The sequence below is a fragment of the Falco punctatus genome, assembly GCF_963210335.1.
Source record: "Falco punctatus genome assembly, chromosome: 1".
In the NCBI taxonomy this organism is placed as follows: domain Eukaryota; kingdom Metazoa; phylum Chordata; class Aves; order Falconiformes; family Falconidae; genus Falco; species Falco punctatus.
Genome location: NC_137580.1, coordinates 94549600 through 94569126, shown reverse-complemented (window position 1 = coordinate 94569126; position 19527 = coordinate 94549600). Strand labels below are relative to the sequence as shown.

General features: G+C 38.8%; 1 protein-coding gene across 3 annotated transcripts in view; it reads right to left on the bottom strand.

Annotated features, from left to right (window-relative positions):
• HECTD4 (HECT domain E3 ubiquitin protein ligase 4) overlaps nt 1–19214 on the bottom strand; it is a 76588-nt gene extending 57374 nt beyond the window's left edge. For all 3 annotated transcript variants that reach the window (XM_080374191.1, XM_080374193.1, XM_080374192.1), the window contains exons 1-6: nt 18756–19214; nt 6521–7038; nt 3899–3988; nt 3403–3533; nt 1085–1193; nt 326–464 (exon numbers count right to left, since the gene is read on the bottom strand). In XM_080374191.1, the coding sequence (XP_080230317.1) occupies nt 326–464; nt 1085–1193; nt 3403–3533; nt 3899–3988; nt 6521–7038; nt 18756–18926 (1158 nt within the window). In that variant the 5' untranslated portion in view covers nt 18927–19214. The remainder of the gene's footprint in view (nt 1–325; nt 465–1084; nt 1194–3402; nt 3534–3898; nt 3989–6520; nt 7039–18755) is intronic.
• Nucleotides 19215–19527: the final 313 nt, after the last annotated feature.

Below are 19527 nucleotides of genomic sequence, written 5' to 3'. Positions count from 1 at the left end.
TATTGTTTTATGATATAACCATATTATATTCTATCTCTTAGAACATGATCATAATAAAATAGTACAGTGTAAGCCTGTATATGCATATATATATGTGTATATGCACACATACATATATATACACACACACTAACACACAGAAACAGTAATATCCATAACATACAAGTTCTATTACGCAATGCTTTCAATGGGTATTTATTAAAAGGCAGTTTCACAAAATAGAAAGAAGAAACTTCAAGGACAAAACTAATTGAAGTTAAAAATTATTGTGATTAAGAATGTTTTCTTATTCTACTGTAACTCTGCAATGAACTCTTCCTTTTACCTGAAGGGTATGCTGATCCACAACCTGGAAAAGGGAGTGAGGCTTATTATCAAAAGAGACAGGCCGATGAAGAAGTTTGCTGTTGCCAAAAGCAACCCACCCAGTCTCCAGCTCTTCATTACGGCAGTACACAAAACCTCTGGCAAAAAAGCAGTATATTAAAACTCTTTAAAACCCTGTGCTGTTTTTTTGTTTTTCTAAGAAAAACTCACAACCACATTCTTGAACTTCAAACTTCAATTGAAGTCAGCAATTTCTACTGTAAAAAGACTTAAAGCATAAGAAGCCTCATGACTCCCAAGCAATAAAGCAGCAAGGTACAGTGACTCACAGCTGCACTAGTAATTTATATAATGAATGATATTTCAGAAAATACTTACAAATTCAGCAGTTGTACAACCATAAATAAAAAGGTCACAAAATTGGTCAATACTATATCCCTCTCAGCAAAGAACAAACCAACTTACTATACATTAAAAAAAAATGTAAAATACTAGCTATTCCAATAGTATACCTCTTTGCAGGAGGTTGGACTAGATGACCTCCAGAGGTTCCTTTCAACCTAAATTAGTCTACAATTCTAGAGAAAACATGCTCAGGAAGAATTTCAGATGAGAAAATCAACACAGTAAAATAGCATTTAATGAAAATACATAATATGCTCTAGCCTTATTACACCTAACATCTGAAAGAGGTTTGCCAAAACTTTTTTTTAAAAAAACCAATCAGCAGAATAGCAAATATTCAGCTGTCACTTACCGCAAAGTACCGTGTAATCCAGATCCTAATTTGCTTATTCCTCTGCCCACTGAGTTAGTTGTATAAAGATAGAGCCCATCTGCTGCAAGACAGCGCCCTAAGTCTGCATCTGAACCGGTAAGAAAGAACAGAGAACAGAGACCACCGCTGTAACATACAGAACTGGAAACTCTCCATGGTCATTACATCTCTGCAGCAGCTACCACAGCAATTGAAAACCAACAGATGCTCATGACAGGTCATTACCAATGGGTTAGAATGACTTTTTCCTACTAAATTTATTGTTCTGTGTTCTAAGAGCTACAGTAACATAGCAAAAGTCCATCCTTTTTACAGTTGTTTCTCTACATTCCTTTCAAGCCTGCCAGAGGTGCCCAGACTATGCTTGCCTAATTCACACAAATACTGGGACTATTTAAATCTCCTGCTGTTGCCAAATACACTTAACAAGAATTAGGTGCTAGTCACTCACTTCTCCTTTGAGATAACAAGTGACATTAGCACTGTTTTTTCATGATTCAAATGCACATCATCCATTTCCAAATAATTTATTTTTCCTGTGTCGTGTTCTCATTTCAGTGTTAAAGATCTGTCTTCAGGTATTATGGCCCAAGCTGCTGTAAAAAACCCAGTAAGTTTGAACTCGCTTTTTCTGCATACTATTCAAAACCATAAATACAGTAGTAACTAGACTAGCATACCCAACCATGCTTAGGAACACAGAACTATTCAACCAAAGTAATTTCAAATGGAAAATTCCTTTACTTAAACATAACCAACTTAAATATTTTCTATTAAATGCCTTCAGAATGACACAGAGGGGGAGAAGACCATTCTCTTCTGCTTTTGCAACAGGTAATGCTGTTCAGAACTCAGAACTGGCAGCAAGATAAAATACAAGCAAGGCTTATAACTATGCAAGCCTTTCTGCCCAGGACTACTGGTATAACATGTTGTTTGTGAAGGAACAATCTAATACTGAGCCCTGATCTAGTTTCTGGTACAACCCTGTGCTTCTCATAAAGCTATAAAGCAGACCCTTCCATCTCTGAACACTGTTAAATTAAGACTAGATATATTTCAAACATAGTTTTGTCACTCAAAGTAGTAATTATTACCAATCAAGGTGGGACACAAAAGTCCAGTCAACTTATTTAAGGTCTCAGAATCTGAACAGTCAGCTGTGTGTGTGTGTAAATCTAGTCGCTCTCTCTGCAAGAAAACCTCTTCAAAATACAAGTGTCTTAAATAAATTTGTAGATAGCCTAAAATGACAACTCAGATTTGTAGATTCCTATGGCTCGCATTAAATTTACTGAGACATCACTGAAGTTTGAACTACTACTACTAAAGCAATGTGAACTCTCTTATTTAGCTCAAAAATAGTAAGCAAACAAAGCAGTAAAACCTGAGAATTAATTCAGGGAAAGAAATACAGAAGAAAACATAAAAGAACATGCAACACAGATTGGACAGAAACAAAGTAAAGTGGAGAAAGAGGGGAAAAAAAGCAATAAACCTTCACTTCTAAAAATAAACATGCTCTGCCAATGATAGCTAGCTACTGAACACAGTGATACTGCGCAGGACAAATTACGCTTACTGAGAGACTAATGAGTGAATAATACCCAAACTCTATTTGACCCCTCTGCAAAATTCCCACTGAAGTCAGGGAGGGTCACTGTATCTACTGTGTTTGATTGTTTCCTACAACCTGATTACTAGACAATTTAAAACAGCATCTGATCTTCAGCAACCAAAACCCAGCATTTTCTGAACCCAATTATCTTGTAAATAAAAAAAAAAAATATGCCATACTATCATTAACACATCAGGCTTAAAACTTAGCCTATTGATTTTTATTAAACAGGACTTTTCCTATCTGATCCTCAAATCAACTTTAAAAAAGCAAACAAATTGTTTACATATCTAGTTAGATTAAGTAAATGAGAATAGGTATGACAAATCAAACAATGTAAGCAATTTACTCCTGTAAATTAGGTCCACGTTTTTAAAACCTGAGTTCTGAATGTACAAACTCAGACAACAAAGGCCCCAGACAGTTGCTGCCCTCCCCTCTCATTATGTATCAGGCTTCGAGACACTCCTGGGATGCCCCGTTCTCTCTATAGATAGTCCTTCTAAACCCTTCAGCATGCAGATATTTGATATGTACTGTACTTGCTTTTACATTACTTCCAACAGAAAAAGAAAAATCCCTTCCAACTCTAAGGGTTTACATTAATTTTTAAACAGTTATCACCACTAAAAGCATCTTGTCCTCCCCTGCTAATACTGACAGTCAGGAAATAATTCACCTTTATTTTCACTGCTGGAACTACTGTTGGCATCAGGTGCAGGTAACATGTCTTCAAAGCCCCAAGATACTATGTGCTTTCCTCCAAGCAAGCAAGAGGGTGATCCAGGTCCTCCCTCCAAAAGCAACAACCTTTAAGCAGAAAATAAAATAAGATCCATAGAGAACAGTCACAGCAAAAACCAGCTAAATCAAAAGTAATGATGAAGATATATTTTAAGCAATTACTCTCTGTCAGAGTTTATAAGCCACTTAAAGGAAATATCAATATTTAATTAAAAAACCAAAAACTTAACACCAAAAAAAACAATAAAGAGATCCTTTTAAATTTGAGTTTCTAATATCTTCCTTCTGTGATTGACTGAATTTCAATCTTTCCTAGACCTTTTAATAACTCCTAACGCCTTTTAATCACGTTTGAAGACATTTATCTGTAAATACACTTGCACATTTTCAGAGTTGATGTAGAAGTGCTACAGTCAGAAGTCACTACAAACCTGTATAATACATCAGCCACAGGCAAGGATCCTAGATCAGTCTGTTTCTGTAATAGATGCACTGTATGAACAAAGGTTTTCAGCGACCCCCTAAAAGGATAAGAAAAACAGGAATTAAATACGTCTATTGAACAAGACCAAATGCACACAGACAACAGCTTCTATGTAGAATATAATATCCAATACTGTAAGGAAAGAATACCCAAGATACGTCACCAAGCTTCTCTTCCAATTTGCATTTCTTTGCTGGGTGATTTTTATTCTTTTGTGGAAGATGTAAAAAAAGGAAGAGAGGGTAATATAAAAGATGAATGCTGGCAAACTGCCGGTCTAAATCACGCTATCATTTTGGAAGAGGATGAAGCACCATGGAGGTAGGGAGATCAGCAGCCATGGGCTGTGTCATAAACAACATGTATAGTAAAGGCAATCTCGGCACATGATAATACCGCAATCTCGGATCTATTACCGACAGCTACTTTCAACATTTCTTGTAGCTGATTAATCACATTTAGATCTTCAAATACAATCTGCAGGTCTTCCTAGGGCTGAGCCAAAGTGTTAGGAAGAGCTGCTGCAGACAAAGCTAGAGATGGCTTTGACTAAAATAGAAACGACCAGACTAAGTTTCTGATTACTTATGCTTCCAAACACAAATTTGGAAGCTTCTCCCCACCTTCTGAAATGATGTATTTAAATGTATATAAGGACTAGATACTTCTGAAAACAAAATTAAAGTACTTGTTGTTTCTAATCTTGCCTAGAAGTGTGTTGCTTTACAATTTTATTGTGATATTTACAAACATATGGAGTTTGTAACTCTAATTGTAAGTCTTGTTCATTCATAAGTTGAATACTTTTTTTGGAGAACCTATTAAATCTGTATGTTAATATAGTGGAAGACATCTGTTTTTGTAGAAATAAAGAGATACAGAGGTCTTAAATATATTTTTCAGTTTCTCTTTTAAGGGTCAGGGTATTAGGAAGAAGCCATTTTCCAAAAGACATGGTGACTTTATCTCCAGCCATAATACTTAGCTAAATACAAGAATCCTGAATGCGTCTTAGGTGTGACAGTAGTCAGTTATGAATTGATTCCTTCAGGAGCATGACTGATAAATTGAAGAGATCTTTTCCATGCACTCTGCTGAATAGAACCTTTTGCTTTCTGTCACACACAGTCAGTCCTGGCATCTTAACTTTCCTCCTCCACCCCCCCAAACCCTGTTTTCCCTACTGTCATTTTCAGCTGTATGCTTTCACTGATAAAACTCAGCTTAGAGAAAAATGATGCTGAATACTTTAAAGCACCTCAATTAATTATTTAAAGCAATATTTACCCTGTTGTTTTATTCTTAGTTATACGAAGCGCCCAAGACCGCAACTAGGAACCTCAATAATAGCCTCATTTTAAAGGCTTTTTCTTCATAATGGTACCCAACGCATAACTTAAACATGTAAAGAAAAAAACTGAAAGCTTTCATAGGTGGACAGAGCATGTCAGTGTATTACAATTCTGTAAGCAATGCAAGACAGATTTCCAAAGAAAATATAAGATCAACCTTCATTTCAAAAGCTGTATTTGAAATTTAGCTCTTTTACAAATTCAGCTGCAAAAGAACATCCCATACTTCCTGAAAATTGACATCTGGAAGAAAAATAAATGAGATTGTGTTTATCTAATCCAATTTATCTGAGCTATGTTCAAGTATATTGCCTTTTAGATAAGGCAGTTGTCAGTGCAGAAGAGTTTGCCACATACAGTAAATTTCTCATTGACTTCATTAGGACAAGTACACTAGAAATTAAGTGTTTTTCATTTGAATAAACCTTTTTCTGAAGCAAATCATGACATCTCCCGAGAACTTCAACATCTTAAATCTGACTAAAACCTGACAAAGCTGCACGCTGAGAAACATGAAAGCCAAGATTTTCAAAAGGCTACTAGTGACTTTAGTTAGACCTACATTTATATGGCTTTCCAGAAGTTAAGTTTTGTATACTCCTCCCCCTTTCTGCAAGCCCCATACCCTAAAAAGGGTAAGATTTCATTGAAAGCCATTATGGCCACTTTGTCCTCAATCACTTGACTGTGCTAAACCCATGCAGGGCACTGGATAGTTCGACCTACACTGCTTGAACTCTTCACTGGCAACAAAATGAAAAAAATGCCTCCAGATGTTTCACAGGCAACACTGACATCTGAAACTAATTGCCCTGAAACTTGACAGTAATGCCTTCTACAGCCAAATAAAGGTGCATAAACTACAGAATTAAAGGGGTAGTACAAAGGGAAAAGTGAGACAACTTCCCTCCATGATAAAAACATTTGGAACCATTCCTAGAACAGATCACTGCAGTAGAAGCAGCAATATGCACAAGAGGCATTTCTAACCTAGATCCTTCTGGTTTTACATATGCTAAACACATGCAAAAAATAAATGCTTAGCTTATCAGCTGCACCCTTTCCAAACCAATATTTAAATATTAGAAAGAAAAAGACTAGTGTAACCCAAAAATTAGTATCAACAGTGTGGTCACATAATTTTTGTTTCTTACATTTAAATATAAACACTTACTACCAATATCAACCAACAGGTCATTTCAGTACAGCTTCCTTACCTTGCACAAGCCAAGGCAACTAGGGCAGCAGCAGCATTTTCTTTTTGCTTATATGGAATCTGTTGACCTGAAGCAGAAGTGTCTTCCAGCCAGGAGCACAGCAAAGACTCTATCCCATTAAGACAGTCAGCTGGTTCCTTAGTCAAACTCAAAGGCTGGCAGTCTCGAAGGCAATTCAATAGCACCTCAGCAGTTATGTTACAGAGGGAAGGGTCTGTTCTACTTTGAGACTGAATGAGGGGAAAGACCAATAGAAGGCCCATTCGTGAAGTAAATGGTGCCTGTTCAGGCTGCTGTAACAAGCCTTGACGCTTGAGCAAGGCCAGAGCTTCTTCATCCCCTGAGCTCTCCCGGTCATGCTGCTCCTCCAAGGCTAGCTGGCGCTGGGCATTCCAGAGTCCACGCAAAGCATTTAGTCGGTACTCCAGCAGTCGAGCATAAGCATTGCTCTGGTTTCCACACACAGATCGTAAGCGCTCAGCCAGCTCTGTTGGATTCTTAGTCTCAAATGTTAGTATCTGAAAGGAGGGAAAAGTTGGTATTTATATAGGTTTTCTTTTCCTTAAGGCAGGAAGTAACATATGCCTGTAGTATGATTTCTAGATCAGCTGCCCTCTACAACAGACTGGGTGGGTGTGTGTGTGTATTTTTATTTTTTTAAAATTTCTGGACACAGACAAAATTGCATTGGAGGCCAAAGAGCATGCAGGTGGTATGAAGTCTCTTATTGTTGACTCAACACTGTCACTGACGCCTGGCCTTGGGAGCTGCTAACAAGAGATTTAAAAACTTTTAGTCACGATTCTAAACCAACAATAATATAGACTGTAAAGAAAAGAACGTACAAAATAGTATTTTTGAAATAAAGACTCTCCTCTCCTGGAACATTTTGGTTTTTGGTAATTGAGGCAATTTTGCTAAGAACTTCAAAAGGACTGAGGGGGTAGAGGGTCCCAGGGGCTGAGTTTAGAGCCCTTCTAGAGAAACAGGTCAACAATATTTTGTAACAAGGAAGTATACATTCTAGTTTCAGATCTTTTCAAACAAACAAACAAACCAACCAATTCTCTAAAAATGAACCAAGAGTTTCATTATATGCTCTCCCTCCCCCATTTTCTCCCTCCTCAGTTTTATCATATCACACTTAGCTATGCTTTGCTCAAAATATTTCCAGTTGCTGCCATAGTTTAAAAACCTAGAAGTCTAATCACGATTTCAGACAGAAGAGGCCTTTTCAGCACTTCTAAATAAAATTGGAGACAAAGCTGGAACAACAGAAAAGAAGTATAAGAAACGTATTTATGGGTTAGTACCCAGCCCGGTACTTCAAAGAACTTGGAATTCAAAGTAATTTACAGATCATTTTTCTCCCTACAGCATACAACAACAGCTGAGGTCAAAGTCACTTAAGCTATGGCAACCTCAAGGAAAGCAATGAGCCATTTTCTGGTACTTTGGATCCTGTGTCCAAAGGGCTTCTGCCTGTATGCTGGGCTGCCTTGTCTCATCTGCTCCCAAACACACCCTCTTCGGCCCTTTATGCTGTAAAGCTGGTTTTCCCTCATTTAATAAAAAACAAACAACAACCAAAAAAAAAGGAAAGGGGTATGTCAGAGATTGAGAGACGCAATAGGCAATTTCATACAGGGTTGTCTGGTTTTGGTTGGTTTTTTTTTAATTGTAGGCAGTAGTCATACAGAATGTGAAATAGATGTTTATGTCTAACTGTAGATTTTTGAACAGCTTGATAAAACGCTTCAGGACAAATCACATCTGCCATTTTTACAAATACCCTTACTGAAGTCAATGAAACAGCTTTTCAGTAGAACACTGATCATTAGTGTCATGAAAAGTTCACTTTAAAGTAATTCACATAATTACATTTGAATAGATGTTAGCATTTAGCTTCTTAAAACTAATGAACCTCTTTTAATTAATTTCTTCAAAAAGATTAAGAATATTAATCCCTAAACCATATATTACACATTTAAAATAACTACCTCATTAATTTGTGCGTTCTATTGTCTCAGAAGTAAGTCTAATTGTTTCCTGTTATAGATGCAATCACTTTCTAAAACAGTTTGCTTTTGACTTTCTTGAACTGAACTAAATAGGTGATGGATCCTCTACTAAGTTATAACAAGCAGCAGAAGTGGAAGAAGAAGAAAATTAATATTTTCATCATGAGAGTGAAATGCTGAAGAGAATAGGTCTACAGTCTCCCACTATACTAATAACAAAGACACCACAAAACAAGCTGTGGTATGCTTAGGTGGCTTTCCCTTATAGATTATACTTCCATGGGCAAGAGGCAGCTGCTTATACTCTTCTCCCCCCTGCCCATAAACACAGTGAAACCCTGCAATCCACACCAGATAATATTTCAGGAAGTTGTGCCTGCCTAAATTATAAGTGTACTGCTGTGTAAATTCACTAACTTTGTACAGCCTCATGTGGACTTTGAGCCAAATCTGTACCCAGTATGTAGTAACGAGCAGAAGGTTTAAATATTCAAACACATGAGAACTGCTTTATTTCAGCCAAATTGCATTGCAAATCGAACCGAAGACTGAGTTCCAATTGCAAATGATGAATGTTTTTTCAGTTTCCTTCAAGTTACCAATGTTATGTTTGGTGGGTTCTCATCAACGAAACCGTAACCAAATTGCTGCAGAAAGGCCCACCTTTTGGATATAATTTAACCTTGCAAATTTTGTCACTACTACACTGCAACTGAAGGTACACTTGCGAAAACTAGTCACACCATCTTACACGCTCCTGTTCCTCAAGTCCCACAGTTTAGTAGGAAGACAGATTTTTGTCTTTGATATTGCTCTACATTTCTAAGTCTGTCTTGTATAAATCAAGACAATAAGTCAGTGTCAAATATTTGCAGGTACGCCGATGAAAAGCCTTTCCCTACTGAAGTTTTATTTTCTCACTGATCTCACAGTTTATAATTTGCTTTGTAAGCGTAGTATGGTCTGTCTGGAACTGTTAAGAGCGTTTTGCTTTGGTCTTACATAAAGGAAATAATATACCGTTAACCAAAACTAGTGCTTAAGTATACTAAAGTCAACAGATTTAGAACAGTTCCAAAACAGGACTTCCAGAATTTTTGAAGATAAAGTGATTTACATTGTCTAGTTTTCATACACAGCTTATGGACCCAGTGAAAAAAACTTAACCATTCAACATAATTTGAAGGTGTAAGTAGACGTTTGCACTCCCAGAAAATAACAGGATATTTAGTGAAAGGTGTAAGGTCTTCTACTATACAGGAGCCTTCAGAGAATCTTGTTGAAATCTGCTTTCCTCAAGACATCTTACTGACAAGTAAGTACTCAAAGCTACCTCCAAAAAGGAACTTCAAAACCAAATTTTCAGTGACTTGCTGTGACACACAACTCTGGAGCTTTCAGAGTTCAGACACACTCCTAAGATCTTGCCACACACAAGGGAACCATTGTGGTTCTGACTGGTTAGCAACACACACCTCTTTCTAACCCAACGCTAATAACAGAGCTTGACTTGGTCCATGCTATATATGTACACTATATACATACTTACTCTAAAGACTCCACAAAGGAATCACGGCCCTTGCCAAGGTTTCCTCAGCGCACTGACTAGTTTTCTCGTATCTTCAGGCAACGCTTTTTACCTAGAAGCTACCTGAAGCCAAATCAAATCAAAATAAAATGCAAGTAACAAACACACCACATTTATTCACAAATTCTGAAATAGACGATACAACTACCAGTGTTTATAGAAGACACAGGTGAGGAAATAGAAAATCTATGCTAAAATGACTTGTAGATTAAATCAGAAAGGTCTTCCCCATCCTCTACACAGCTGATCTGCCTCCCAAGCACATGGCTGTCAGCGCCTGCCACTCTGAATGCCTTTTGCCTGAGGCTGCACCCACTAAAGAGGGTTTCTTCAGGCTATAAAAGCTGGCATACTCTGCCAGATTCCCCTTTTTAAATCCCCCCCCCCAAAATTTAATCCTCCCTGAAATTAGTTTTTTTGTCTTCCTATCCAGATCTGACCATTCTCTTTGTTTAAAATAAGCACAGATTCATTTCCCTGCAGATGCACGTGTTTTACTCAAGCTGTCTTCTCCAATACTTCACTGAACAACTATTCCTCATTCAGCAAGAGCTAAAATTCCCTCTCCCCTGCCTCCTTGATGCCTCAGTATTTACACTTGAGTTTGACCTCTGATTTAGGGCTAATTTCCAGCATCCTTTTGTTGGCAATATTTGGGCATGTTGCCTCAATATTTACCTGTATAAGGCTTGGGAAGATGTCAGAAGCAGACACCCAAAAGCTAGCACTTCACAAGCAGTCAACTGAACCAGTAAAGACTTAAATCACTTCACAGCACCAATCATTTCTGACTAACAAGGTCTAAAGACGATAAAAAGGATGTAACAATCACATTGCTTTGCCATAAAACAAGTTACCCAAGTATCTACTTATATCTCAAAAGACAATCTCTAACAGAAACAGCAGCATAACAGTAACATCATCAAGCTAAAAACACAAACATGCTTAGAAGGAAGAATGTTAAACAAAATCTGAAACTACAGATTATATTCAGAATTAGCAAAAGATAACCAGCCAAGCTACAAAACCAATGCAGATTAATATACCATTAATACAAGGGCATGAAAAAGTTAAGATGCTCAGTAGCAGTTAAAATAACCTAGTCATTTTATAAAGACAAATGTAAAGAGAATTCAGAGAAAAATTAAAGTCTATCTACATTCTGTACTTTTGTAGTGTTAAAAATACTCCATTTTCTGCTTTTTCCTCAGAACAGTCAATAATACTAACAAAATAAAAATCTTTATAATAGAAACGTAAAGTTTTAAAGAATAACTTCTAATGAACAAAATGCCCCACAGTGTCAGTGGGAAAAGTGTAATTCTATTGTAACTGAGTAATTCCAGTATAAATTCTAGTGTAACCAAGACACTAAATTTGTAGGAAAAAATAAACATCACTTTTTAAGATCTTTTTCTATATGCGATGTTATAAGTAGGGTAAACATCACATTGACATTTTTTGCAAATGAGAACCATAGTGTTCGGTCACTTTGAAATTACAGTTCATACACTGTTGACTGTGACCACTGCCTGTTTTCTAACTTATGTCTACTTCTTGTTAGCAAAGACTACCTTTGAAAAGTTTTGATTTTTAAAGTCTCACGCTTAACAGCCTGAAGTTACATGTAATTAAAAACTGTTAGTAAAGTTTAATTGTCACTATTTTAATTTTGCAGTATTTTGCCCTTAAATGTTATTTTCTTGTTTAAAATTTTAAATCAATTTTAATAAACATTTTAAGATGGTTGATCCAAAGTTCAATCACTAATTGGTCATCAACATCATCTTTAACACTGAGAGGCACAAAAGGTATCTAATTTTAGATCATCAACTGTGGGAAGGATGTCATCTTTCCTGCTGTATCCAGTTTTTGTCCTATTTCCACCTACCACATGACATAACCAGATACTTCCCATTAAACAGTATTTCTGCCAGTACTGCTGCAGAAAGTAGTCACTGGCATTCACTGTTTGCTAGGATAATGTGCTTCTCTACTCGTAGTAAATAGCAGAGCTACTACAATTAAGACACACTAAGCTACATGAAGGGGTTTAGTCTAAGGTTTTATGACCACATTAAGTATATTTAAAGTGAGCTGCCACTAAAAGGCAGGTTTCTCCCCTGGCTACAATTCCTGCCCCCTCATCCTCTCCCTGGTTGGTGTTGGCAGTAGTGCCTGTGGGGTATTTTTTGTTGTTTGGGTTGGTTTTTCTTTCGTTTATTTTTATGTTTTGTAGAATGGAAATGAAAGAAGAAAATGCATGGTCAATGACAGACATGAGAAAGGACTTTTTGCAATAGCTCTCCCAATGTACTAGCTTAAGTGACAGTCTTGGGCTGATTATGCTGGTTTCATTAATCAGTTTTAATTCCACTACAAATGGAACTGACAAGCAAAGAAGTTGTTCACAAAGGTGTGGTTTTTCCTGAAGTTACATATTTTAAGTGAAAGCCTTTAAAACTCCAAAACAGCATTTAATTCTTTCTCTACATAATTAAATTGGTTGAACTTCACACAAAGATAACTTCTTGAAGGCTGTGGTACATTTACCAATACCAATTGGATTCGTAACAGCCCCCTGAGTATTAAATAATTATTCCCATTTCACAGGAGGAACAAACTATACAGAAACATAGAAACAACCTTAAAATCCTACATTACCTTTAACAGTGGCATGAAAAAATTAACTACTTTACAGCTATAAGGTCGCTCCTCTTGTACCACACAGTTAACATACAGGGAACAACCACTTCAGTCTGTTCTTTTGTCTCTAGAAATCCAAATAATGTACAAAAGACTGAATTACAAGATTTATAGATTATTCTATATGAGAAATACCAGAATTGACCGTTTTAAAAGTACCCTGAAAATTGAAATAGACATCAAAATTTAAACTGTTCCCATAAACAACACTGTATACAGACTCCTCATCTTCCACTTTCTGTTGTTCTGCTGGTTAACAGCATTTCTGCTAACAATTTCTGAAGACACACAGTAGGAAGCTGTCAGTGCAAACACTGCCTTGATTTCTTCTAAAAGATTTTCCCAAGTCTTCTATAAGGCTTTTTGTTTTATATGCCTGTGTGTTTGTAAAATATATAAATACATGCAAACATTTTCACCCTGATGTTTCAGAGATTGAAATTTCATAGGTTCTTAGCAGCTGCTGCATACTTTAATCTTTTAGTGTTGCAGTTGAAAAGTGCAAGTTTTAACATTGTTCTGATTTTTTCTGCTCCAAGAAATTTTAACTGTATCACCTTGTTCAAAGCCTCTACTGATTCACAATCCTGTATAACGGCAGTTTTTTAACAACTCAGCCAAAAGCATGAACTATTTTCCCTTGTGAAAGCATTAGAAACCTAATTACTTGCTCAGAAATAAGCACTAGGAAACCTGTGTCTTTTACTGCATACACAAAATTGTACCAAACAAGAAATTTACCAAATAACCTTGATATCCGATATGAATTACAGAGTGCAAGCAAGCTGAAAACACACACACACACAAAATGGTACAAAAGTTGTTTCTGTATTTGTTCATTAAAATATTTATTTGGCTCTTATTTTAGTAGTAGATGAAAATGTCTGCAAAGAGTAAAGAAAATCTTTGTCATTTAAACATCCGAGAGTGCAAATCACTGAACTAACCAGCTGCAATTGGTAGTAAGAACTATATTAGAGAAACATATTTGCAAATTCATCCCTTAGAATATCTAAATTATCTAAATGTATTATCTAAAGAATAATAAGAATAATAAATAATAAGAAGAATATTTCTCTACTAGGATAACCAAAACATGACTTTAAAATAAAAAATAAATTAAAAATAAAAAGCCAAGAGGCATGGTAGTCCATATTATAAAAATTTAATAAATTAAAAGATGTCATTTTATGACAATTGATGGTAACAGCAGCAACTCTCCTGGAGATCAAATCACACAATATTGGTGGTTTACATAATTATCTAGTAAGAATAAGCTTAAAAGGAAAGCAATCAAGATTTCAGAGTCCCCTCAAAAAGCAAGTGAGAGGCTTACAGTAATGCCGGAAAGAATGCCATCAACTCCCGTGCAGAAGTAACAGCCAAGGCTCACATTTGTAAGGTTATATTCGCATGCAGAGTTAACTACAAGAACTAACTTAACCTGGTGTTACTTCGAAAGCTATAAAGCCTCTCAAAAGAGGAATACTGGATATTTGAAGTAGAAGGGTGTGCAAAAGGCAGGACTAGGGAAGTTACAAGCCTAACATACATGCCTGGATCGGCAGTTCCCAAGCTAGAGGTTGTAACCCCAAGAGGGGTCATCACTTAATAAAAAGTCAATTGTTTATGCTGGCATTAGGAATTTTTATCTTGACAGAGGTGAACCCTGTAGATGGAAGGAAGGTCACAACCAGGAAGATTTGGGAAGCACTGACCTAGATAATTACAGACAACTACTCTCTCCTTCAGCAAAGAAAAGGGACAAAATGTTTCTTATAGTCCATGAAGAAAACAGGTGAAAGCTTCAAGTTTAGCAGAGACTTTCAAGTCTAAATAATTTTGACAGAAAACACAAGTTAGTCACAGGACTGGCACATGCTGTTAAAACAGCACTGGACTTCAGTTGTTCAACTTGCTCCTAGAGGGCTAGTCCAGACCACACTGGGGGGAACAGCAAAGGGCGCTACTTTTTTTTTTTTTTACATTTATATTTCATTAAAAATACATATCTGTAGTGCACAGTGACAGCCGTCCAGTGGCATCTCATACTCTGTCCTATAATAACAGAGCTTGACAAGAGTGAAAACATTGGATAACAGATATATACATGATCCAGATAGGTATAGAGATAGGAGCTATACTTCAGCTTCATGTTAAAAGAAACAAAAAACCCAAACAAAACCAAAATATGTATTTAGAACTTTTCCAGGCTATGCAGGAGAGCAGCAAGAACAGATATCCAAATGACTATTATCTCCGTTAGGCTGTTCTGTAGAACAGAGCACTTCTGAGTTAAGTGGAGCAACACATAAGGTTGTTCTACTTCATACTGTGACTATATATTGAAGATTCGTCTTTCTTCCCTCTTATTTCCTTGTGGGAAAAAATAACTGAGCCTATCACTAACTTGCTGGAAAATTGCTGATACTGCAAACTTAAAAACTAATGAAAATACCGGCCACAAATGTGAAGATCAGAAAGGCAGCCTCCTCAAATGGAAGGATCACAACAGTAATGCATGTCAACCAAATTAAATTGCCTAGATAAGAGTGAATGCTTTTTTGCCATCACATCACTATGTCATCATTGATGTGAGCAACCAATGATCAGTAGTGTCATTCTTAATAAGTTACCAAGGGTTAACACATCAATTTATATTGCTGGCACTCTCATAAGTCTCAGCATGTTTACTCTGGCATACTGGCTGATTAAAACTACATGGTTTAAGGGACCTCTCCCTTCAGACATACCTCTTGCCCCAGTCCCAGGGTTTATTGCCTCTCTGAAAGACGTTTGATTGGGAGGATTCTGGAAGTGCTGCAGTTTCCACTGTGGCACATTAAAGAACAGCTCATCTTCCACTAAGCTGTCCCTCCTGTGCAGGCATTGACATCCAGAGCAGTATATTCAGTTGTTAGTCGCATAAGGTCATCTCCAAGAAGCAGAAGACTTTGCACTTTCAAAGTCATTTCTCTCTATGAAAGGCTTTAAAATAAGGGTGCAAACGCTTGCATAACTGCTAACTAATCTAGGCCTCATTTGACAAGAGGATTTTATTGGGAAACCAGGTGCAGCTTTTATATGCACAACATTACAAAATTCTATCAATTTTTTTAAAAGTGCCCCCTTTCTTTTTGGTAATACATTTTCTTTGTAAATATGCTGACAGTCTAAGAAGTTGGCATACATCATTTGTAACACATAAAAAATAAAAATAAAAACAAAAACACCCCCCCACATACACTCTTTAAACCTAAAAATACTCCCAGAACAAGTTACCTTTAAATGAAAGAGAATGTTAACACTTCCACAACCACTACTAAGAAAAAAAACCCCAAAATATATTAAAAAAAGAAAAGTAAAAGTTGTATGAGAGTCAAAATAACAAAGTAATAAATTTTCATAAACTTTCCCTGGCATAATACCAGTACTGTAACACTTTTCCTCTGCTTTTCTTTTTATAAATAGGCAAAACCTTTGAACAGAAGGACAAAAGAAACACATCCAAATACACTGACATCATTCACCAATAAGCTCTTTAAAGGGATATTTAAGCAAAACAGACCAGAATGATACTTCCTGCCCCAAAAATACCCATTTAAGTATACTACATTTTTTAATTAAGCACTTCGTATCAGAAATTCAGTCAGGGTTCTGACCACCATTGATGAAACACATGAAGTGTATTAAAGAACTTCACTAATCAAAGCAGCAGCTGCAGCATCTCTTACCCTTGTCCAATAACATATCCCAAGAGATTTCTATTTGGACCATTTTCAAATATCTTTATTACACTGCAAGCCGGAGCAGAAACAGTGCAAATGAGTTTTTCGGTGTATCAGTCGATTGCATGGCCACACTTCAACAAGATGCATGCACCTATTTCCACAAAATGGCTCCTCAAAGCCATTCCAGTTTACCAAGGTAGTCCTTTATTTGAAAAAACAACATTAAAAAGAGGCAGAGAAAAGTTATGAGCTAAATAATTTACATTTACACCACTTGAAATTTCACTTTTTTTTAACCCTCCCCCCTGAATACCAAGAACTGTTTTACAAACAAGACCTGAAAAATAAGTCACTCGCAGCCATCAATTCTTTCAGTGGAAGGAAATAAAATGCTTTAATATTCTGCAACTTAAGGCTATAGATCAAAGTAAGTACCATAGCAAAAAGTCTTATTTATTCATTTATCTTAAAGTTTCACACTGCAAACATGCATAAAAGAAAAAAATCTCTGGAACAGGCCAAGTTATGTGAATCAGTGGCACTGGATTGTTGAAACGCTCATGAAAGTGTCTTAAAGGACAAGACACTGTAACAGTAATTCCATTCCTACCTCCCCCAAACAATTATAGTTTCATAGATATTCCTCGCACTACAAATAATTCTCCAGAGCTAAAATGTTTGTCAAGTGAAGCTGTGTGTCAACTTTCAGGCTGGAACGTACTTCTGGTCTAGCAAGATCTTAGAAAAAAGATTTAGTTTGCGTTTTCATTTGTTTTTTTAAAGGATATCCTCCTTTATTACAACATAACACAAATAAAGCTGTGGGAGCATGTATTTTTCTAACACAGTTATTAGACTTGATGCTGCTTCTAAAACTATGTAATGAAAAAGAAGTATTTTCTTGAATACAAACTGCATTGAATGCCAGAGTGGAGACCGATCACAAGGGAGAATCATTCCATGTTTATACAGAGAGGGGTAAGTCATCCACCTTAAAAGTCTCTGTTTTCCTGTTCATCTGATATTTGCCAACATCCCTGTCATGGGAACAGCTAATGTTCCCATCCCAGTCCCCAGCATAACATCACATAGAAAAGAAAATGCACATTCAGCAAAAAAATATCTTTCCTTAGTTAAGGCTGTGGGAAGTTTTCATAAGCACCATAAAGACTCCACATCACAAGGTGAACAAAGATGTTGTCAGAACTGCAAGCCTGCCTCATGGGTTCTTCTTAGCAACACCCCAGTTAGCAGCCACAGCCTCACTGAGGGGTTCTGCGGCCTAAACGCTTGTAACCTAACATAGCACAGAGATAAAGCTCCTGCTGAACCATCCCCTCTCAGCTCACACCACTCGGCTCCTCTGACAAAGGCCCTGTGTCATTGCAAGCCACATTGCTGGAGAAGAGGGCGGGGTGAAAGAAGAGAAGGGAGGCACACAGGAAAAAAAAAAAAAATGCGGTCTACAAAATAGATGCAACCTACAATCCGTGACATTCAGTCCTTCACCGTCTCCTCATAAGATAAAACAGCTGTACCATCTGCCTGCAGCCAAAACCACCAGCAGTTTTGAGAAGGTAAAAAGCTGGAATGAAAATCTCAGCTGCCCTCCTGGCTCTTTAATAATGATCACTGTCAGCAGACTACATAAAACACCCAGACACCCCAGTACCCTAAGCATCTTATTGTAAGGCTGATTAATTACAAAGCATCTACAAGTAACAGCAAAAAGACACAAACCCATGAATAAAAATAAATGAGCCAAAGGCCACATTGAAATACATGAAGCATGGTTCGGATTTGCTAACCCTACCGATTCAAAACAAGAAGGTAGCACCAATACTTCACCCTCCATCTTCATTAGCACCTCACCACCCTCCGGACCAGCTCCACTTGCACCATTATTTGAAATAAATTAGATCGATTTAAAACAAGTACACCACCTTAATACCAGCTGGCCCCATATCCCAAATTTTTCACTCCGCATCCGCATCCACTCTTCTCCACCCCAGCCCTCATCCTCCCCTTGTCATTCCCCGTTTGCCCTCCAACCCCATCCTCCTCCTCCCCTCAGGCCCCTACTTCCACTATGCCCCCTCCCTCGAGGGCCTCCTCCACCTCCTCCTCCCCACTCCCTCGCCCCTACCCCCGTCCCTCCCTCAGTTCGGGGGGCCGCGGGCCCGGCTCACCTCCAGCTCGGTGTCGCCGGGCTCGGCCACCCCAATGATCTCGCTGGGCAGCTCGGCCAGGTCGGTGACCCGGATCAGCCCGTCGTGCAGGAAGATGGTTTCCTCCTTCACCGACAGCCACTGGGCCGAGTCGGTGGCCGCCGCCGCCGAGGCGCCCGCCGGAGACCCCATGGCACGGCCGGCAGGGGGGCTCCGCAGGGCTGAGGCGAGGCGGGTCCCGCTACCCCCCCATGGCGGGGGCAGGGCGGGGGCAGGGGGGTCTCCAGCGGCCTGGGTGCCGGACAGCCGGAGCGCGGTGGGCAGCAGCGAGGAGCGACGCGCTGCCACCGCGGCGCCAGCGGACCGGGGACCTCCGTGAGCCGCCGTGCCCGCCCGCAGCCACCACGTCCTGCTCCCTCCTCACACACACAGGTGACAGCGCGACGCCATGTTGGGGGCTGAGGCGGGCCCGGCATGCACTGCGCGAGGAACAATACACCCTCCCCCCTCCCAGCCCCGAGGGGCCCCGCCCCCGGTCCCGCCCCCCGCCCCTCGGTGCCGCCCCCCGGGCTCGGGCGACGCCCCCGACGCTCCGCCCCCAAGGGCAGCTCCCACCGGCCGGCGCCGCGCCCCGTACCGTGCGCGCTCCTCTCAGCGCCTCACCCCCGCCCCGCACCGTGCGCGCTCCCTTCACCGCCTCTCTCCGCACCGTGCGCGCTCCCCTCACCGCCTCAACCCCTCCCCGCGCCGTGCGCGCTCCCCTCACCGCCTCTCCCCGCACCAGCGCGCTCCC